Below are 23,225 nucleotides of genomic sequence, written 5' to 3' on the forward strand. Positions count from 1 at the left end.
TTTTAGGGTTTTTGTTTTAGAATTGAATGTGCTAATTCCCTAATTTATTCCTCAAATACTGATCACATGGTTCTATGCTGGTGCCTTAGTAGTTGATTGCTAAGGGACTCAACAGTGAGAATGGGGATGGGGCCCCCTGGATCATACAGCTTATATTCCAGGATATGCTTGTAAAAGACAAGATTGCAGTGGATTTTTAGTAAATGTCCATTCCTTTCCTAATCCCCATTGATTGTGTATATATCTTTATACTAATATATGAACAATTTTTTTTGCAGTTTAAATCTCTTTGTAGTATTTAAAGAATGTAGCTATAACAAAAATACGTGAAATAAAATGACTTGACTTTTATTTTCCTTTCAATAAGCAAAACAAAATAAAATAGAAAAGAAAAGAAAAAGTATTGAAGGAGTAGAAATAATTTTATTTCCGTGGAATCAACTCCCTATGTTAGGTTTTTCCATTGTGTTGTTCAACATCATATAAAATTGACAGGTTGTGACTTCAGTGTTGATAGCTAGGTGAGTATAGTTTCTTTTTGTGGTTGTCTTTGATGAATTATTTGCACTAGATCATAAATGATGTGCATGTTACATATTGGAAACGAGGAATCATTGGAGACATACTACCTCCAATGCAGTCATTTTGTTACCGAGTCCAAACTCGTTCTGCTCGCCGCATGACAGGCCAATAAACCGGGAGATGAGGTGTTGGAGCAAGGAATAGTGACTTCACTTGCAATGCTGGCAGACCCAGAAGACGGCAGACTGATGTCCTGGAGAACTATCTTCCCCAAGTAAGAATTCAGTCTCCTTTTATACTAAAAAGGGGGGGGGGTTGTGGTTGGTTGTTGCATACTTCTTGCTTTATGAATTGTTTGTCCTTTGAATCCGCTGTTCTTGCAGCTGTCCATGTGGATCAAATCATGGTACCCCTGTAAAACCTCCAAAAAACAAAGGCTATTCTCTATTATGCAACTTGCCATCTCTACAGAAGTGCAGATGAGCTAACATTTTTAAAGATCAGGGCCAGGAGAATAGGCTTTCCTGCAGATTTCAGGCTAAAGGCAACTTTCTTTTTCAAATGGTGCAGAGCTACCAAGTCTGAGCCTAGGAAACAGGGCACAGGTTTAAACTCAAAGGAACAGATTTAACATAGGGTAAAAACTGTTACATTTTATTACAATTCCGTTTCCAGCTTCATAGATAATATTAGTAAGAAATATGAGCAATTTTGTATTTTTGCTTCTTAATAACCGATAAGTGTACCAACTATATTTTGTGAGCAGGGATGCTGTGCAGGCATTGGGGTGACAGCAAACTCTTGTAGGGGGTGGCCGACCCTGCAACATCTCTGATGCCCCGTGAGTGTTGGTGAGGGTCCCCGTAGCCAGGGGCTCTCTTCAGGAACCAGCATATGGGCATTGACCTCTGGAGACCTCTTTTTCGGCTGCAGGAATTTTTTTCAGATATTGAGATTGAAAAATCACTCCAGCTGGGAATAATTAGGGAAAAAAAAGAAAAGGAAAAGGGTTTGGAGTAGAGTAGAAGAGTAGGACTTAAGATCACGGAGCCTGAGTGCTTGGCAGCGGGGCCTCGGGAGAGAGGGGAGCAGAGGTGGGGAGGGGCCTGGCTCCGGAACCAGCTCCTGTAATTGTCCCTGCACGCAAGCCACATAGCTTTAAATTGGCCTGGGCCACCTCTCTGGGCTGGATATCACCCTGGGCAGAACCGTGGTATCTGTAAAGTAAAATGACTTCACAACTATTGCACAGAGCTGCAGGTGTAAGAGAGCCTAAGCCTGTCTCAGAGTGCAGGGGACAAGCGGAAAGGAATGGCAAAATTTCCACTGACAATTGAAATTTTGTTAAATAGCCTGCTACAGTTGTTTGCATCACTTGAATGAATGCAGGCATATTTCTGTGGGCATTTATAGGTTCACTGAACCCCACCAGCCCCACTTGCCCCCATCGGAGATGGGCTTTCTCAAGCACAGTGCCCCTCCTGCTTGGGTGGAAAACGCTGCTGGTCCTTGCCTGGGGCCGGGCTGCTGCAGGGCACTGAATCCCCGAGGCACGGCCTGTGAGACACGACAGGAACATCTCTGCTCTTGACTGGGTGCCTCCGTTTCCCCTGCAGTGTAAAAATGCCGGTGACTGAGTTAGAAGCATGCTTCCAAGCTGTCCATGTCCTTGGCATCCAGAAGCGGAGCCTGGAAGCTTTCGAATTTATCCAGAATGCGGTTTACATTCACCTTCAGCAGGTGAGTGTATGTCCTTACACAAGTGGAGGAATTACTGCAGTTTTCCTGGAACTTTCTCACTACAAGTCCATTTGATTTTTCTGTGCTAGGATTCAGTATGGCCTGCTAAAAACTCTGGAGTGAGATCTTGAAACCCTGATGAAGAGCATTATTTATTTCATTTCTCTATATGATACTCTTTTACTTTTAAAATTCAGAATTTTTTGTTGTTTCAAAAATTTTTTGGGGGGGTTTGAGAATCATGTTTACTCTTACCATCTTTGCAACCTGTTGCTTTGTGCCTCTCGCCTGTCTTCTGTCACTTGTGAGGCGGTTCCATTTGTGACCCTGTCCGGGTTGTTCATGTTATAAAACATAAAGCCTGTAAAAGTACAGTCCCTTTTCCTCCGAAGACATTCCACAAATACTCCTTTAACCTGGGTGTGGTTTTAAGAAGACAGAATCTTTAGAACATGTCCTTGCAGGTTGCTAGTGCAAAATCCCAAAATCAATAGTCTAGCTCAACATCTAAAATCTTTCTAATTTACCTTGGAATTGTATGGATAAGTGAAGCAGTTTGCTAAGAACTCAGACCAGGTTTAGAATACAGGCTGGTGTAGCTCAGCAGGTCCTCCCAAGCTGATGCTCTGCCAGAGGGCGGGGCCGAGGGGAGAGGGCGGGTCCTGCCCTCCCTGAGGAGACAATTTCATGGCAAAGACTTTCACCTGGTGAAGAACTTGGAGTTTCTTCTAAGAAGAGTGGGTCTTAAAAGAGTCCAAAAAGCGCGGGAGTGGCACAGTCCCATTTGTCTCAAGTAGGGGAGAGCGGCTGTGGGGCCACTTGGGAGACTCGTGAGTCCAGGTGGGCAGTGTTGGTGGCTTCCACTTGAGCGGTGGGACGGTCAGTGTTTAAAAGCGAACATATTGAAGGCATGTTTAGATGGTAAAAAGGAAAGGATGAAGGCTGGCTGTGAATGCAGGATGGAGTAAGGCCCAGCTTTCTGGGTGGATTAATGAGTTAAATGATGGTCCTTCTGTGCTCTGAGGAGGGAAAGCTGCAGAGGGAGTTCTGCGGAAAACTGATGAGTTCAGCTGTGGGTAAAGTGAAAGGTTGTTAGATGTGTGGTCTGGGAGCTCAGGTGAGAGCCAGTAGTGAGTAGGGGGAGGTGAGAGGGACTTTCAAATAATTTTGTATTGTGAACATACAAATAAGTATGAGTAATGACACATTTAACACCTCTATATTCTGGATTTAAAGCCCAGTAACATTTTGCTATACTGACTGCAGAGGTTCTTAATATTTTTTAATAGAAATAAGTAGAAACAAAATAGTGGAGTTAGTGAGCATCTTAGAGTAGATGTGTGTCCTTGTATGTATTTTTATACCTCATCTGTTTATAACCATAATCTACAAAAAGTTATCTTGCTTAGCATAAGCGTTAAACACAGGGACGTGACACACATTGTTGGGGGTTGAAGCTGATCTTCTCAGGCAAATTATGGACCCTCTCTTTGCCTTAGTTGCATCGTCTGTGACTGCCCCAGGGCCCCTCATCACAGCTGATTTCCTAGAGTAGATGTTGGGAGGGAGGCTGCTGAAGGGAGTAAGAGGTGGCAACTGCTAGGGATATTGAAGAGAGACAAAAACAGATTAAAGCCGATAAACTGAGTATAAATACCCTCTAAATAGAAGGAATCCCACAGTGTTTTGAGCCGCTTATCATAAGGGAAAGAAAATCACGTGGATCCAAATCTCTTGAGCATATGAGTATTGTGGGTGGGAGGGTGTCATTATAAAAGTGTTGAGAAAAGGCCTCTTTGTTTTCCTTGACATTACCAGTAAGGATGGGGAGCAGAAGCGAAGCCTCTGCTTCACAGTTGAAGGTGCTGTTTTGTGCGAAACTGACCAAAGTTTGGAAACCAGTCATCAGCGATGCTGGCAAATGAAGAGGCTTCTGGATTGGGTGGGGCGCTTGCTGTGACTTCCAGGTGACCTGCTGGCTGGGGGCTGTGTGGCGGGCAGTAGTTTTGCAGGGTAGCCCGGGCATAATCCCTAGCTCTGATGCTGCTGGTCTGATTAACAGACCTGGGCGCACACTGTCCTAATGGGGCAGCTCGGGATGTGGCCCTGCCGTGCTGAGAGCGAGAAGAGGGCTCCCCTGAGGAGGTGTCCCTGCGGAGAGTGGAAACGTCCTCCTGCAGGGGAGGAAGAGCCTCTGAGCAGCCGGCCGGATGCACAGGCAAGACCAGCATGAGCACTGATGTTTCCGGGAGCCGGAAGTCATACAGTGGCCCAAACGGCCTTGTTCCTGAGAGACTGGAGGGAATAGATGCTGAAAAGGCAGGCTAGGGTCAGACCCTGTGGTGGGTTATGAGTGACAGGAGAGGATTGTTCAGGCAGGCATGGGACAACCCTGTGGGCGTCCCAGCTGGGGCGTCACGCCGAAGGGAAGAGCAGAGTTATAGACTTTGCCACTTATTAGCTGTGTGACTTTGAGCAATATCACCCCACATCTCTCTATATATATCTTCATCTGTAAAGTGACACAGTGACAAGGTCGTGTCATCAGAAGTATTAGCTTAGCTCTGATCCTCTTTGTCGACTCCTGTCAGTGCTTCCCTGCAAGGTTCTGCAACGGCTGCTTTTACCCTGAGACGGGAGGGCGTAGAGGGACACTGTAATACCCGAGGGCAGGAAGGGGTTGCTTTAAAAGCAGACATGTAACAGCCTGCAGCTGCAGACCTGCAGGCAGTTTGGTTGACGGTCCTTGAGAGGACTTTGGAGGCCTTAGCGTCGTCTTAAGTCTTGTTTCCCCTTGGGGACCGGATTTGCCTTTGGGGATTGATGTTGAAGATTTGAGCTTCTGCAAAGCTGTTTTCAGAGATGTGTATATACGTAAAATATCATATAAAATAAAATGATTTATTTAACGTGTGCGAATTTGTAGCTGTTAGGAACAACTCTGTTGGCCTGGTCTCCACGGAGGACACCAAGGGTCAGCAGAGCGTGCAGGAGGGCAGGCAGCCTGCAGTGCTTCTGCGGGGTGTTCTCCCCAGCAGGGCGCTCTGCTGAGTTGAGTCTTCTACGAGTTTTGTTGCCAGAGGAGCAGACAGCAAATTAATGAGTTCTAGAGGGATTGTATAATGACAGGAAGAAATAGGAACCCGGAGATTTTCCGGACTAAAACACGCTTTGGTTCCTGATTCAGTGTGTTCCATTACAGAATTGATGAGTTGTGTCTATTCTGGAACGTCATTGAAATAAACGTTCAGCCTATATGTTAAGGGCTTTGTTTTATTTGGCTGGAGGACTCGAGGCGGGATGACAGCCTCTCAGATCACTCTGAGGGACTGCTCCCAAGAGGTAGGGGAGGAGCTAGGATATATAGAAGCTTACAACAAAGACCAGGTAATTGGAACAATAAAATATTGCTTGTTATCTAAAGAAAACCAGATATCTCAAGTTCAAGTATTTGCTGCTTTTCTATGTATGGTGAGAAGCAAACATTTGGGTCATTGAATTCATTCCTTTGGCAAGCCCCTGGCTATCTAGGGCCAGTATCCTGTCCTTTCTTACTCTGAGTCTGCTCAGAGGGCACCACTGTGAGTGGCTGAGAGGCCGGGCTGTAGGCATGTACTCGCTGGGGGTTGGCAGCAGCCGCTGATGACTCGGATTCAGCATTCTTTGTTTACTGTCATGGTTGCAGAATTTTCATGCACATTGTAGTATTTTCATTCACAGTGCTCCCACTTGGTCCTAAATTCGACCAATATTTTGAGAGAAATTTCATGACCAATTTTGTCCCACGGTGCTAGGATGGCTCATTCCTAGTTCAGGTGAAGAATCTTCTAAGTTGCCATTCAAGGTGTAAGTTTTTTTTGTCAGGCCCTGTTGATACTAAAAGTTCTCTGGATCACCTGTCTTACTTGTCTATTATGATACAGAAAGTGTTTACCCATCTTTGCTCATTCCCATACCTAGAATCACACTATTATATTTATTTTATTCAGGGTTATAAATTTTATCTGTTTCTTCAAGATGTTTAGCCATCATCAATCTTGTGGGCCTAGTTACACATTGGGAAATGTAACAGACAACAATTTTATAAAATAGACAGGATATAAGTAATACAGCTAGTAACGTTAATAAAGTCACGAGTAAGAATTTAATAGTCGAGAAGTTGTATTTTTGGGTTAAAATTTTGCTTGTGTTTCTGAGTTTGATCCTATGAGAAAGTTCATATTTATGGTCAGGGTCAGAGCAGGTATTAATTGGCCAGTTGAAATCTCCCACCTTGTAAGATCAACAGTGGCCTAAACAGAACTATAATTTCTTTTTAGAATAACGTTTCTGAGGGCTACCTAGTTAGAGCCTTGGAGTAGGGAAACCCACCAAGGTAACACAGAAGTACTAGACATAGGTAATTTATCATAAACTTAACAAGTGGAGTAGTTCATAATCAAAGGTTGGAGAAATTATCAAAGTAATTGGTATACAGTCCTGGTCCGGTGTCTTGGGTCAGCTGTCTAGCTCAGATGTCGTCTTCTTCTCATCCTGGTCTGGTAGCTTTTTCTCCATTTGGGCATTGTTTTAAGGTGAGCAGCACTCGATAGGCCAGTGCACTGCAGGGGATGTTTCAGATAGGAAATGAATCCGAGACTCCGTTTCCTTCAGCTTTGGTGTGTATGGTCTGGTAAAGAGTACCTGAAAAAGGGTCCTTCCATTCAGGTTGGAGACAGTTCTTTAAGTCATGCCTGTTGCAGTATGTATAATCCCCTGGCTGCAGGTCATGGGGCATTGGAACTTTACCCAAGGATAGATTTCTGAGCTTCAGAAACAAACCTAGAGTATCCTTTTCATAATTCAATTAAACCGTACAGCAGTGTGACATAACAGCAAGGAATGATCTGGGAAGTGTCTTAGTAAATATGGACCTCAATTAACAAAACTAGAATTTAATATCCACTAAAATATAATTTATTTTCTCTCTTAAGTTACCCTCAGTTTTCTCAAATATAGCCAAATCAAGATTAATTTTTTACAAGTTAAGTCTGATTATTTGATCATATAGGCTTTTTTAAATTGGCTGTGTTGGAAGTTTTAATACGGAGTCTCAGGGTAGAATGTTAAGGTTTGCTAAGGCCAAGAAAGCCACGTTAAGGCTTTTCATGGGTTTCTGCCTTACAGATTTAGGTAAATTCTTTTCTCTTTAAAATCCTTAAAATATCTTTATACTCCTATATCTGTTAGGAGATGATCTCCCTAATTTGTTTGATAGAGCCACTGGGGACCTAAGTGTTTTTAGTCTCTTGAGGGATCAGATAGAGAGAAAAGATAAGTGTTCCAAGTGTGATTACATAGGTATAATTTATCAAATTGCTGTGAACCATAAGTAGCTTAAGGAGAAGAGATTCTTTACGTCTGGGAAACAGGTTAAAAGCCAGTAGTATTTCAAACAATATCAAAAATTATAACCATATTCAGCAGGTTAATCAGTCCCATGTAACTAATTCTTTTAATAAGAGTTTTCATTAGAACTTTAAAATGTCTTACCCAGTTTAGTTCAGTGCTATAGTGTGAAATTTATTAGGAATCAGTAAATCTCCTTGAAGAGAAAGCATTTTGCAAAACCATCAGAAGAAAACAATTAACTGTCTATAAATGACAAAAGATTTAAAAGCATGGTTAAACACCGTTACACTATAATCAATAAAGAAATCTGTTCACTATACCCATAATTATCACTGGTAACATTTCAGATATACCAGAATTTTAGGGAGTCCATATAATTTCTACAATACCTATATTAATAATATTGTCTCATTCAATATAACCTTAGAAGTTTTATGATTCATTTGACAATTCCATGTTATTTAAAATGCCAAATGAAACTTTATAGTTAAAAATCTCTCTTTGGGATGTTTCAGGGGCCTTCTGTAGCATCCCAAACTTAACTGGAGATTAAAAGAATTTTAATTAATTAAATTAATTTTTATTTAATTAATTAGAATTTTATATTTGGGGAGCTTTTGGAAAGATTTCAGAACACTTGATCAGATAAACATATAGATCACTGTAAAGTAGTACTAATTCATTAACAAGAAAATACGTCAAAGGTAAAGGCAGAACAGATCAGCTAAGTGGTATAAGAAGTTTTACAATCTGTTACTGAAGGAGGATTAACATTTTAAGAAAATTTTTTCCTCTTAACAGAGAGAAAAACAATTCTAATCTTGTACCAGCTTACTTCTAAGATTCATTTACGTTGCCCAATTTGTTTCTAAACTTAGCCAATTCTGACCAAGTACAAAACTCTTCCCTCAGGGTTCCTTTTCCACAAGCCTTCCACAGCTTTCTATACTTATATTAGTGTGTCCCTTATTTTTCTTCTATTCAGAAGTAACCAGGTTCAGGAGAAAGTCACTAATTTTCATTAACAAAATATAATTCCATTCTTATATCTTCCTTTACGCATTTATATTACTTTCCTAGGATACTGAGATCATTCCCTTACTAATAGAGACTATTTCAGTGTGGCACCAACCATTTATTAATATTTCTATATACCTTTAGTTTCACTGTAAGAGGAAGTTAAATGTTAAGTAATTCGTATTTCAATGTTATTTTATCTGAAAATGGCATAGCTATTTAATAAAATCTTGTCATTTAACTTAATTTAGCACAACACTAGAATTTAAAGATACCAAACACTTAGAGATTATCTTAAACATACATTTTAAAAATATATTTTAAATATTTACCCAAAGCTCTCATCTCATTTGCATTTAATTTACTTAAAATTTTACCACAGCACATTACTTTTATTTTTTTTTTGACAAATCTGCAACAGATATAACAGGATCTTATTTGACTTTCATTAAACCTAGGTTCAGTAAAGGTATTATACATAATATTGATGACTTTAAAGATGTCTATATTAATTAGAACATACTTAAACTAAACAATATCAAATATTATCTTAATATTGAATATTTTCCATTTCACATGACGCTGAAAGTCAATTTGTTCAGTTGTTATTTTAAAAATACTTAATGTTTAAGCTCTTATATTTTTACGTCAATTAAGCAGAGCTCTATGACTTTGAATTTTTTTTCTTTAGCAGTAGAAATATCTCACTTCTATAATGTGTACACAGGCTTATAATCAGAAAAAAGCTAGAGATCTCATAGCTTCACTTTAAAACTTACTTATAAGATAGGTATAATAATAGTTGGAGTAAGCTGAATTTGCTTGCTCAAATCACTAAGGCTTACTATTTATGAAACAGACAGTTAAAATTTCTTCACAATGTCTGAAGGACCCTTCAGAGTTCTGAGTTCTAATATGCCAAAAATTTCTTGGCCTTAAGGTTTATTTCGTTGAGCTAATTAGACTCAGTCCTAGGTCACTGTTTGTTGTATTTATATTTCTGATGTGCAAGACAAAGACACTGTCTTCCAGGTCCCCAGAGAACTGCTCTCTCACCCAGGCCGTATTTTATCTCCTCAAATGGCATTTTTGTATCAGTGAGAAGAGCTGTAAACAAAGAATTCCATGTTTTAAAACTTTAAGGCTTATTTAAATATGTCTTCCAAAACTTGCATAAGGCATTTAGTAAGATCTCTTTTCCTTGTGTTATAAATTAAACCCAGGGTAAACCTGTATTTTTCTATTAGCCACTCAAATTAGTTTTTAGTTTTACATTATATTGGACGGCTTATGTAACTATATTGGTTTATTTTAATTTGTTCAATTAATATTTTCAGAGGGACAGATATGTGCCTAGCCTTATAATACCAAGAAGGGGAAGTGTTTTTCCTCTTAAACATATGTATCCCACAACATAAGCAAAAGTTTTGTATAAAGACCATTTAAATATACCAATTTCACAAACTTTTATCTCAATTTTATTAAATCTTATACCTTTAATTTTTATATTTATTAAGTTTAATCAATAATTCTTATTTCTAGAAGGAGTGCCAGAAACCTTTTTTTGTGTGTGTGTGCATTGTATATAATTTTATAGAAGTCTCTAGGATGCCCAAGTTTCAGCCAAAGAGCTTAGGCACTTCTCAGTTTTTAATTTCATTAATTGGTCTGTTATCCCAATTATTAATCAAGTATTTCAGTCTATATATACATATATTTCAAACTGTGGTAAGTAAAATGGGCTTGTTTGAACTTTAATCTTGGGGGGGAGTAGGTGAACTCTTTGGCCCTTTTTCTTTTAACTTTACATTGTGTAGTATCAAAACCATGTATGTAAATCCAAAAATGTCCATTTTATTTATTTGATTCAAAATAACCATATAAAAATATTTATCCTTTTGGGATAAGCCACTTATTTTTTTTTCGACATTTTTACAATCATTTTTCCAGTTATTCAACCTAATTAACATTAATTATTCTAAGTTTTTATTAGCATATCTAGAAACATTTATCAGAAAGGAAAAACATAAACGTAGCTTTTCAAACCAGTTTTATTTTTTTAACTAAGTTCTTAGGTTAACCATTAGATATATTTTTCTACATTTAAACTTGATTTTAATAGAAACCATAAAACAACTGTTTATAATGAGATCTCTTTAAACTTTCACCAATTAAAAAGTTTTTCCAAATTAAAAAATCCATCATATGGCCGTCAATTTATATACAAATATAATATATATATAGTGATTTTAAACCAATAAGATGAAGAGGCCCTTCCACATGAGAGTTGGGGTGTTGCCTAAATAAAATTCAAAGGTTTACTCTCCAAAAGCTAAAAGCCTTTGTGGTCCAGGCTGATGCAGCAAAGTTTAAGATGGCAAAATATCTGAAAATTGGTACAATCAAAGAATTGCTTAGAATCCCAATTTATTTGCGTGGCCACCATATGTACACAATACTTGAAACTTTTGTATGGTGGAGTCCAAGGTTTCCTTTAAAAAATAAACTAAACATACATATACATACATACACACACTTAAAACACCCAGAGAAAGATAAAACATTTACATTTCAAGGACACAGGAAGAGAAATCCAAGTTACCCCTAAAGGGGATTTTGTTTTTATAAGTTCAGAATTCCAAAAAATGTTTTTATCAGGCCTGGTTATTTATTTTCAGAGTGAGTTTTTTTTTTCTTATTCCCAATTAATGTTGTAAATTTTGTATGTACATAAACCTGGCTGGGGTAATAGTTGGAGACTGGCAATCTGTCATTTCTTTTTCTTTTCTTTTCTGTTCTTTATTTTTTTTTGAAAGTTCTATTCCCCATTGTAAGGTCGGGATCTCAGAATAAATTTGCTAGTAAGATTTCCCACAGGGACAACTCTGTGTCATGAAGTCTTTGTGTCTACCACTCCTGGAAGATTCTCTGTCACCCGAGAAAGCTGTTACCAGCCAGGAGGATGGTCCGAATTTTGGAGTTGAAAGTTTCCTCATAAAAGTTTTACTTTTATCCTGAAAAATTCAATGGAGGTAACCAAATTGAGGAAAATATTAGACCAGACTCTTACCTAACCACTCAGTCCTGAACCCAGTGTCTTTCAACTTGGACTCACTCAGGATGTCTCCACTGGGTGAGTATTTCCCTCATATGTTTCCACCAGCCCCACTTTGGACATATACTCAAGGTGGATATTTCCTGTTATCTTTCAACCAGGCCCCACCCAATATGTCTCCACTGGGTGGGTAATTCACCTCAGTTTCTTTCAACTGGAGGGCCACGTACCTGGATACACCACCAGATAAAACTTAGGATCATCAACCAATATGTGAGATCCGAGAACCAAGAGAGACCCACCCAAATTCATCTGGACTCCCCGAGGAGGTGGATGGGCACAAAGGGCCAATGCTGGTACCAAGGCTCCGGTTACTTGGAGAGTTCAGGTGGAGAGAAATCTGCTGTGGTGCTTCATGGTGTCCAAAACTGTTGACTGAAATACATGTGCAGCCTAAAAGTTAAGAGTTATGTTTCATTTGGCGGGAGGACTCGAGCCGGGATGACAGCCTGTCAGAACTCTCTGAGGGACTGCTCCCAAGAGGTTGAGGCAGAGCTAGGATATATAGGAGCTTTACAACAAAGACCAGGTTGTTGGAACAATAAAAGATTGCTTGTTATCTAAAGAAAGCCAGGTATCTCACGTTCAAGAATTTAGTACTTTTGAATGTGTGAGAGGAAGCAAATATTTGGACTCACTGAATTCATTTTTTAGACAAGCACCTAGCTATCTCGGGCCAGTAGCCTGTCCTTTCTTATTCTGAGTCTGCTCAGATGACACCATTGTGAGTTGCTGTAGCAGCTGGGCTGCAGGCCTGTCCTAGCTGGGGAGTGGCGGCAGCCTTTAATGACTTGGTTTCAGTATTCTTTGTTTACTGTCATGGTTGCAGTATTCTCATTCACATTGTAGTATTTTCGTTCACAGACTGATTATGGATAATCTGCAACCTTGGAAAGCAACCGAGATGGAATTACTGCAGGTACCTTCTGCTTTAATAAGCCGTGTGCAAACATAAACATGGAGGAAGCATACACTTGGATTTGGAGGTGTAGGAAAGGGATCCTGCACATTGCAGGAGAACGCAATGCAGAATTCCTTAAGTCCACCTTTCTTTACTGTAGTGGTTTCTGAGAACAGTTTATGGTAATTAACCAACATTGACAAACTGCACAAATTGCATTTAAGAGCTGGCCAGCTGAAACTTGTGTATTGGAGAGGTGGAATTCAAAGGCAAGTGGTCAGGTGGATTGGAGAGAGATGGAGCCAAGGCCTGGGCCCAGATTCCGGTTTAAATTGCCATTTCTTCACCATAGGGCCTTGGAATAGAATTCAAAATCTCTTAACCAGTTGGTGAATCTGTGAAATGGGCATAATATTCGTTTCACCCTGGGATTGTTGTAAGATCTAAAGAGTATTATAGCACACATGAAGCACTTAACCCACTGGCACTTAGCAGTGTTCACTGTGTGGGGCCGCCCCGCTTAGCATGTGTCAGAGCCGTAAAGGCAGCATTTGTCTGTTGAGGATGCACTTGCAGCCCCTTGGCTAGGTTATGAATTTGGTGATTTCCTATAATCCTTGTAATTCTATGTGCCATGGACAGTTATTTTCATGGACAGATGAGGAATCTCATGGTAAAAAGACTGTATAATTTGCCCAAAATCAGACCATAATTTTGGGTGCAGAGGCCTCGGTTCAGCATGGGCGCCTGGGCCTTCTGCCCTCTCTGTTCAGCACCAGAGCCAGATATGGAGTCGGCTGTTTCCCTGCCCAGAATATCCGGCAGGCCGCAAGACACATCTGGCCCTGTGCTGCTTGAGCAAAAACTCCGAAGGAGAGACAGTTACAAAAGGGATAAACATAAAAACAGACGACAGCAAATTGTGATCAGCTCTGAGAAGGAAAGGAACATGTCTCGCCGTGCAGAACTGGGAGCTTTCCCGTCTGGGCTGCTCTGGGGGTGTTCATCTCAGCTAAACAAGTTCTGCTGCTGCACCAAGGCAGGAAGGCAAGGCGCGTGTGGCCAGGTAGACAGGGCCTCGTTGATCTTACTCATTCCCCATTAAGCGACAGTTGTCTCGGGCACTTAACTAATAAACAGATGTTGGCCATAATCATCACGCACTTTGCTTGGTAGTTTTATTGGCCCCAGCATTGAGATGAGGTCATTGAAGCTGGGGAGTTTGCTGCATGCCCGTGATTACCTTGCAAATACCCCGACTGTTCTTTCAATCTAGACTGGTGTGGCTGTCATGTCCCAGCCCTGTGAATGGCATCGTGTAGCTTCTCCCAAGTGGCCCAAATGGCTGACATTGATATGCTTAATTCGTTGGAAATAGTATGTGAAAATAATAGAAAAAGGTAGTAAGAAACTGTTTGGAAAACTGGAAAAAACCTTTTCTTCCCCAGCTGGGGGAGCGTAACCTGTATCACTTACCCTACTCACTGCCTGTCACCTCCTCCCCGCCGACTCCGTGTTCATAAGCCACACTGAGTCTTGGGAGAACATTTTGCCTCATGACACTTTTGACTAGGACCTGCAACTTCTTTGTCCCTGGTTAACTCTCTCTTCAAAGCCATTCAACTTTTTTGCAGGCTCCTCCACTCAGATGTAAGAATAGCCTCTTTAAACTTCTTGATGCAGCTCCTTAATGAAGATCTTGTGATGGAAACCTAGCCAAAACTGGGATGTATGCATATAGTGACTGCAAACTCAGCACTTTGTTAGTTCAGAATCAGAGGGGTGAGTGACTCAGGAAATGCTTTTTTAAGGTAACAAGGGGAAAGTGAAAGGACGCTTACTGTGTGAGAAAGAAACATCTCAATCACAGCCAGTAAGGCACCTGTGTTCAGGATGGGGTGTGGCGAGTGCAGAGTTCTCACAAAGAAAATAGTGGTGTGATGGGAGCGAGGACAGTTGGGTACTTTATTGGGGAGGAAAAAAAGTGGGCTGAACATTTCCTTGTTGAACAAGAGGATTGTGACATGATGTGCTTGTATTTTGGAGAGAAGGGTTTTGTGGGGACAAGCCTAGGAGTACGCTGTATGTCTGGGGAGTCAGCACAACAGAGAAACACAGAGAACCGGGCAGACCCCAAGACCCATGCTGGGGGAGAGACTGCCCACCAACTGGAGGCCTGGAGGCTGCTTCTGTCCCTTAGCTGTGGCCTCAGACCTCCCTTCACAGCCCAGTCCTGTTGATACAAGAATAAAAAACGTTGGGCATGAGAAGGGCTGTGTCCCAGGCTTTCATTGAGCCCCTGGGATGTGCCCCACCAGATTTTGTTCCTTAACCTCATGCAGTAAAGAATTCAAGTGCAAGCCAGTGTTGAGTAAAGGTAGATTTATTCAGAGAGATACATTGATAGGCAAGAGAAACTTCACGAAGTGTGGGGGTTTGATGCTCATATTAGAAGTAGGTACACACTCCACACATTGTGGGCCTTCCCCAAAGAGGGAGAGAGAGTGGTGACCGCGAGGTGGCGCTGTGTTGCTTGTTTTCTTGGGCTTGGTGGTTTCATATGCTAATAAGTAGAAGGACCAGCCTTAGGGCAAGGGGCTAGGATTCCCAGGGAGTTGGCCATTTCCCACCCTTTGACCTTTTGTGGCTAGCATTGGGACTGCCATGTTGCCTGGGGCATGTTATTCACCAAGTTACTATTACAATGGATGTTTACTGAAGCTCAAGATCTGCTAGAAGTTAAATCTCTTCATCCTGAGCCTCAAGGCCTATTGGGGTTTGAATCCTTTAACATTTTGATGTTAATTGCTGTGGCCTTCCTTGAATGGCTGTGCTCTTCCCCCTTCCATCCTGTCTCACTGTGATGACACAGAGACAGCAAAGGTCGGGCCCTACCTGTGCTCCTGCATTTAAAGGTGGGCTTATGATGACCCTGAATGGTAAGAAAAATGTTTCAGATTTTCCTACGTGAGACATGGGGACCTGACAGCAACCTCCGCAGATTTATCTCACGGGCATTATCGCTTGTGTTGTTATAGAAACAACAGGCAAGCCAAGAAACAAGTATAACTCACAAGGTTGTAGTACTGAGATTTATTTCGCTGTCACGCTCAGAGGGGCTTCATTTCCAAAGCTCTGAGCACCTCCAAGACGTGCACATGAGGTTTTATAGGGTTAATTACAAGTATGGGGCTATTAGCCAATAAGGCTCAAACAACAAAAAGCAAGGAATCAGTACACTGAAGCTTATCAATTTGGAACAGATCCCGTTACTGACAATTGTTGTCCTTGGATTTACGTGTTATCTTATTAGCCCATTAAACTGACACTAAACTTCAGGTTTACCAGGTAGCTCAGCAAAACTTAGATCAGTAAACCGACACTTATCACACTTAGATTTGTGACTTACCTTGTTAGCCCAGCTGGGGTTTTCCTTCACAGTGTCACTTATATTTTTTATTTTTCTTTTTATCTTTTTTTAAGTATTTAACCCAAATTTAATATCAGGGTTTTTTGGGAAAGAAATTTCTCTTTATCTTTTCTTTGGGGTTCTTTTGGGGGGGAGGTAATTAGATGTATTTATCTGTTAGTGGAGGCCCTGGGGCTTGAACCCAGGACCCCGTGCACGCTAAGCACATGCTCTACCACCCGCCCCTTCATCATTTTCTTTTTGCTTTAGCTGCCAAGAATCTTACAGCTGAATTTGTAGTCGGCCTTTAACACTTGCCCTGACATCATGGAATCCATTTTTATGAGTTTATCTTCCCCTGGTTTCATTTAAGTATTGAATCTCCATTTTCTCTTCACTCTCCGTTTTGCATTTTTGTTGTTATGGTTGTTAAGCTGTGTTTAACAGAATTGTTTAACTTCTCTTTTAGCAAGAGGCTGAATGTAAATAAATATGTAAGCAAACAGCACAATTAAATGCTTTTATACATTCTGAGCTGTTTAGTAGTAACTTAAATACCGAATTGAATATTAAAGTGATAGCATTTTAAAAATATTTTTTAATTTTTCATAAAAATATAGCTGATTTAAAATATGATATTAGTTTCAGGTGTACAATAGATGCTCCATTTATAGTTACTGTAAAACATTGTCTGTATTCCCTGTGTTGTAAGATACATCCCTCTAGCGTGTTTACATTACATGTTGCAGTTTGTATAAGAAAGTTGGGTAACGCAGAGTCTGGAACGTGGCTGTGTATGACTCAGGTTCACGCTCACCCTGCCTGTCAGAGCTCAGGCCTTCACTCCTTTCTGCAGGGGAGCGAGTGGAGGCAGCTCTCATCAGCGCTGTCACCACCCTCTGAGTGGCAGTGACAGCAGTGACTGTGTGTGGACGTGCAAATTGTTTTTCCAAGAGCTTTATATGCGTTTCTGCATTTAATAATTAAAGCCCTCCTGTGAGGAAGCGTTTTTAATGCATAATACATTTTATTTTGATATTGATAGATTTCAAACCTCTGGAAAATTTACAGTAGTACAATAAACGCTTAGATACAGTTCACCTTATAGGGCACTATTTGGCTTTCTGTGTCTGGCTTATTTTAGCATAAAATTTCAAGGTTCATCCATATTGTAGCCTGAATCAGTACTTTATTCTTTTTGTTTGATAATATCCTTTTCCATTTTTTTTGGTTTTAGTCTATTTAAAAATATTTTCATTGAAGTCTAGTCAGTTTATAATGTTGTGTCAGTTTCTTGTCTACAGCACAAGACTTCAGTTAAAAAGGAACATACCTGCATTCATTTTCATACTGTTTTTAAACATAAGTTACTATAAGATATTAAATATATTCTCCTGTGCTATACAGTATAAACTTGCTGTTTATTCTTTACATACTCAGTAACTGCAAATCTTGAACTCCCAATTTATTCCTTCCCACACCCTCCCCTCTCTGGTAACCACAGTTTGTTTTCTGTGACTCTGTGTCTGTTTCTGTTCTGCAGATAAGTTTATTTTTTTGTTTCTTTCTTTTTTTTTTTTTAGATTCCACATGTCAGCAATCTCATATGGTATTTTCCTTTCTCTTTCTGGCTTACTTCACTTAGAATGACATTCTCCATGTCCATTGATGTTGCTGCAAATGGCATTATTTTATTATTATTTTATGGCTGAATAGTAGTCTATTGGACAAATATGCTACAACCTCTTTATCCAGCCATCTGTCAGTGGACATTTCGGTTGTTTCCATGTCTTGCTATTGTAAATAGTGCTGCTGTGAACATTGGGGTGTAGGTGTCTTTTTAAATTAGGGTTCCTTCTGGATATATGCCCAGGAGTGGGATTGCTGGGTCATCTGGGATGTCAAGGTTTTGTCTTTTGATGAACCTCTATACATTTTTCCACAATGGCTCCACCAAACTGCATTCCCACCACAATGTAGGAGGGTTCCCAATTCTCCGCAGCCTCTCCAGTATTTATTGTCTGTGAACTTCTCAATGATGGCTATTCTGACTGGTGAGAGGTGATATTTGATTGCAGTTTTGATTTGCATTTCTCTGATAATGATATTGAACATTATATCATGTGCCTACTGGCCATTTGTGCGTCTTCATTGGAGAAATGTTTCTTTAGGACTTCTGCCATTTTTTGAATTGAATTGTTTGTTTTTCTTTCTTATTAAGTGTAAAAGCTGTTTACATATTCTGGGAATTAAGCCCCTAGCAGTTTCATTTATTGCAAATATTTTCTCCCATTCCATAGGTTGGTTGTCTTTTTGTTTTGCTTACTGTTTCCTTAGCTGTGCAAAAGTTTGTAAGTTTAATTAGATCCCTCTTGTATATTTTTGGTTGTTTTTCTATTGCTTGAGTAGACTGCTCTAGGAAAACATTGCTGAGATGTATGTCACATGTTTTGCCTATGGTTGCTTCTAAGAGGTTTATAGTGTCTTGTCTATATGTTTAATTCTTTAACACATTTTGAATTCATTTTTGTGTATGCTGTGAGGGAGTAGTCTAACTTCATTGATTTACATGCAGCTGTGCAGTTTTCCCTGCACCATTTGCTGAAGAGGCTGTCTTTACTCCATTGTATGTTCTCACCTCCTTTGTCAAAGTATCAATGACCAAAAGTTTGTGGGCCTATTCTTGGTAAATGTGTTTATCCGTTCATTGATGGATGGATATTGTTAGTAACTTTTGGCTACTCTGAATGATACTGCTATGAATATTGATGTGAAATTTTTATGAGAATATGTTTTCATTCTGTTGGCTGTACAGTTGGCCCTCCATATCTGTAGTTTCCACTACATGGATCCAGATGGCTGATTGTAAAGGGACTCGAACATCCTTGGATTATGGTATCCAGGGTGTGAGGTTCCTGAAACCAACCCCCCAAGGGTATTGAGGGATGACTCTACATATAGGAGTGGAATTGCTGAGCCATATAACTCTAAGCTTTTGAGGAAATACCAGGCTTCTCCAAAGAAGTTGCATAATTGTCCCTTTCCCCTGGCCGCATATGAGGTTTCTCTGCCTCCTGAACGACATTTGTTATTGTCCGTGATTTGGTAATAACCATCCTAGTGGGTGTAAAATGAGATTTCATTTTGATTTTGATTTGTCTAGTGATGTTGAGCATCTTTTCATATGCTTATTGGCCATTTGTATATGTATCTAAATTCGTGGTAAATTTAAAAATTGGGTCTGTTTTATTGTATTGTTCAGTTGTAAGAATTCGTTATATATCCTGGATGCTACTCTCTTATTAGATACATGTTTTGCAAAATTGTTCTTCTATTCTGCACATTGTCTTTCACTATATTTTTTTAAACATTAAAACAATTTCTTTACAGGGGAGGTAGTTAGATGTAATGATTTATTTTATTTTTCTTGCTAAGCAAGCACTCTCTGACTTGAGATACCCATTTCCCCTGTCATTTCACTTTCTTGATGATGTCCTTTGTAAGAAAAGGGTTTTAATTTTGATGAAGTCCAGTTTATCTGCTTTTTTCTTCTATCACTTGTGCTCTTGGTATTGTATCCAGGAAACCAAAGCCTATCCTAGGACCACAAAGATTTATACTGTGTCTTCTTTTAGAAAGTTTATAGGTTTAATTTTTACATTTCTGTCTGTGATCTACTTTGTTTTAATTTTTATTTGTTATATAAAATATGGGTGTTCAGATTCCAGATTGATTCTTTTGCCTGCAGACACCCAGCTGTCCCTGCACAATTTGTTGAATAGACTATTCTTTCAATGGGGTGTTTTTGGCCGCCTAGTGGAAAACTGTCTGTAAATGTAAGTTTTTCCCCGTGGGTTTTTATTGTGTCTCATAGATTTATTTATCCAAACTTATGCCAGCAACATACTGACTTATTACTATAGCATTTTAGTACCTTTTAAAGTGAGTCCTCCAAATTTACTCTTCTTTTGCAAGGTTGTTTTGGCTATCCTGGGCCCCTTGCACGTCCATATTAATTTTGGGATCAGTTTTTCAATTTTTGCAAAGAAGTCAGCTGGAATTTTGATAGGGATTCCACTGTATATGTAGATCATTTTGAGGAGTCTTAATATTTTTAATAATACTGTCTATCATTCCATGGAAATGGAATGTCTTCCATATATGTAGATCTTTTAAAATTTATTTTGGTGATACTTCAAAAAGTTCAATGTACAAATCTTGTAAATTTTTGTTAAATGTATCTCTCATTTTATTTTTAATGCTGCTGTAATTGGAAATGCTGAGTTTCTTATGGGTGGGACTATATATCAATCTTCTTATTTCTAGAATTCCTTAACAGCTATTACCCTAGTTATATATTTGCTACTTAAATCTATCCACAACTATTCCCCACCCCGTGTTATAAGAAACCAAGACCCAAGTTAAGCTACCTGAACACCTATGTGGAAATGTGAAATGAGACGCTTGGGTGGGGCTTTGTGCAGATGATACTGGAGCTTATTCAGGATGGCTTCATCGTAATTTCTTTTAAACAGCCCTTTCGGTGTATTTAGTCAGATACATTAAGAACATGCCCTTTTGATGTGCGGAGTAGCTAAGACTATGATTTTCAAATAATTTCTAGTGAGAGTGTTGTTCTTGAAACCTAATTTGCATCAATCTTTGAAGATTTATGTTTCAGGGGCTTTGACTAAAGAACACCTGTCTTTAATCAATAACGACAACTAAATGCTCAAGCAACATGTAAGAGCTTGAGCAAACTGCCCCTACCCCATAGTGCTGGGTGGCTGCAGCTGCTACTGGAGTCAGCGCTTACCAATCCCAGTACGCTTGTGCTGATCTGCTCAAAGTGTTTCGTCCAACAGTTTGTCAGTAGTCTGTTGGACAAAGTCATTAAAAATTGATTGAAGGTTGCTGGAATGCAATATAATCTTATTAATATTAATTAAGCACATATTGAGTGCTTATTGTATGATGGAATTGTCCCTCAGCCTCACATGAATATTATTTCTCATAAAACCTCACATATTTCCTTGTTAATCTCACTTTACAGATAAGGAGACAGACAATTAGGTCTTCTCTCTTTTGGGGGAGCTCATTATCAATGATGGGAAGTTATAAGGAAAAAGATATTGATTCATCATGAGAAAACATTTTTCTGAGGGTCAGCAAAGAAGAAGATGAACACTGAAGAAGGTGATCATTGTTCAAGTGAGACAAGCCCTGGGTTGTGCGGAGTCAGCATCCCTGTCCTAGAGAAGGCACGTGTAGAGCTGCGTACTGGGTGAGGCGGCGCGGCCGCGCAGGGAACGCGGATGCTGGGCCGTTGGGCTGTGCTCAGGCCCGGTGGGGCTTTCTCCTAAGGGCAGTGGACCATCATTGACAGATTTTATGTTGGAGAATGGGGTGCTCTCGTAGTTCACTTTTGTCTTGTAGAATGCTTGGAAACATTTAGAAGGCTTGGCAGGAGGTGATGTGATGAGTCAGAGTAGGGTGGCTGCGAGGTGTAGCAGTATTCAATTTTCAAGTTGTTTTCAGGCCCAGGCTTGTGGCTCAGTAGCCGTGTCAGTTTCAATGACGCACTCAAGGAAGTGAAACAATTTATCTAATCAATTGAAGCAGTGATGTACCCAATTCCCAGGACTGTTGTGGAGATCCAGTGAGATAACGTTTGCAGTGTGCAGCATGGTCCCAGCACAGAGTCAGTGCTGAGTGAGTGACAGTGAGTATCTGGTAGGTCAGGTGTGGGTGGTGGGACTCGATGTCTGAGGATATCTGGGCCCTGAAGGAGGGGTCCATTCACATCTGTGAGTGATGGGTCTGAGTTGGGAGAGGCACGGAGAACTTAGCCCCGGACCAGAGGCCCTGGGCAGGACGGCTATTGGAGGAGCACCGTGAAGTCAGCTCTTTGCAGGTGGAGTTGGAGGTGCCCTTGTGACATCTAAGTGCAGTGTCACGAGCTGAAAGAGGAGGTCTGGGCCCAGGCTGTGCATTTTCGAATAATGTCAACTCTTGAGGACACCGAAGTATTGATCACTGAACGGAAGTCATACTTTACAGGACAAATGAATAGTAGTATCACCTCTGTCATCAAAGCTCACGTCTATTTATTCATCACTCAGTTTGCTAATTGGGTACTTACAGAGATCACTTCACCGTCCTCCCGTGGGCTCAGGCTCCACAGAAAAGAGCTGGTGTGTCTTCCTCTTTTCCAGAAGAAGACACATTTAGCTTGTAGCCTTCTGTACCTCGCCAGACTTAGGATATTAGTTTGTTGGTTTAATTGTATTTTCTGTTGGCCATGTCCTGACAGGAGAGAAATTTTACCTCATGGTCATGTTTCAATTAGCTGTTACTGAGAATTGCTGATCTGATACATAGTGTATGTATTATATTAACTTTGTAGAGTAGTTATCATTTTTCTGTCTTTGCCCTTTAATTTTGTTTGCCCCTTCAGTGTTCTATCCTTTTTGGGGCCTTATTTTTTTTTAATTAAAAAATGTCTGTTAACAGTTAAGAAAAAAAAACAAAGAAAAAATGCACATGGGAGCTAAATTTAGAAAATGTCTAGTGTGTTCTCTATCTCGGCAATGGAGGGTTCTAGAAACTCGTGAAAACTTTCATTACACAAGTTCCTTAAAATGCTGATTAAGAAATAAAACCTTCCTTCCTCATCTTTCAAGCTGCACAACTAATTGTCAAGAAAGTGAGGGGAAATTCTCAGAAGCCAAGACAAATGAGAAAGCAGGGTTTCTGGGAGATATGCGAGCCTTAGAATCCCTGGGGTGCTGGTTCGATCCTGAACTGATTTTCAGTTGCCTTGACAGGAGGGCAGGATGTGAGCCCCAGGCCTCTGACACTAGGAGTTGGATGGGGGATCATATTATGGGCCAAGCCCATCCTGAGGATCTTGCTTTACTAAAGGGTGAAATAGGCAAAAAAAAATTCCTCAAGGCAAGAAAATAAGGAAAGTCAATTTTGTTGGAAGAGGGGAAAAATAACAAATCCAAAGTAAGGATATAGTTTAAAGTTGTTCTGGCATTAGAGTGACCACAAACACCTGGCAGAAAAGCACAGCTACTCCTTGATTGATAAGTTGTGTTTTGAATGAATCAGTGAACAGCCATTCT

At 40.1% G+C, this 23,225-nt stretch overlaps 1 protein-coding gene across 1 annotated transcript in view; it reads left to right on the plus strand.

Moving 5' to 3' along the window:
* The window catches only part of LOC140686249 (trafficking protein particle complex subunit 9-like), a 61,135-nt gene that overhangs the window by 29,416 nt on the left and 8,494 nt on the right, over nucleotides 1–23,225 (plus strand). Inside the window, exons 4-5 of the mRNA XM_072939963.1 lie at nucleotides 687–796; nucleotides 2,139–2,262. Coding sequence (XP_072796064.1) covers nucleotides 687–796; nucleotides 2,139–2,262 — 234 coding nt within the window. The remainder of the gene's footprint in view (nucleotides 1–686; nucleotides 797–2,138; nucleotides 2,263–23,225) is intronic.

Source organism: Vicugna pacos, chromosome 16 (genome assembly GCF_048564905.1).
Source record: "Vicugna pacos chromosome 16, VicPac4, whole genome shotgun sequence".
NCBI lineage: Eukaryota > Metazoa > Chordata > Mammalia > Artiodactyla > Camelidae > Vicugna > Vicugna pacos.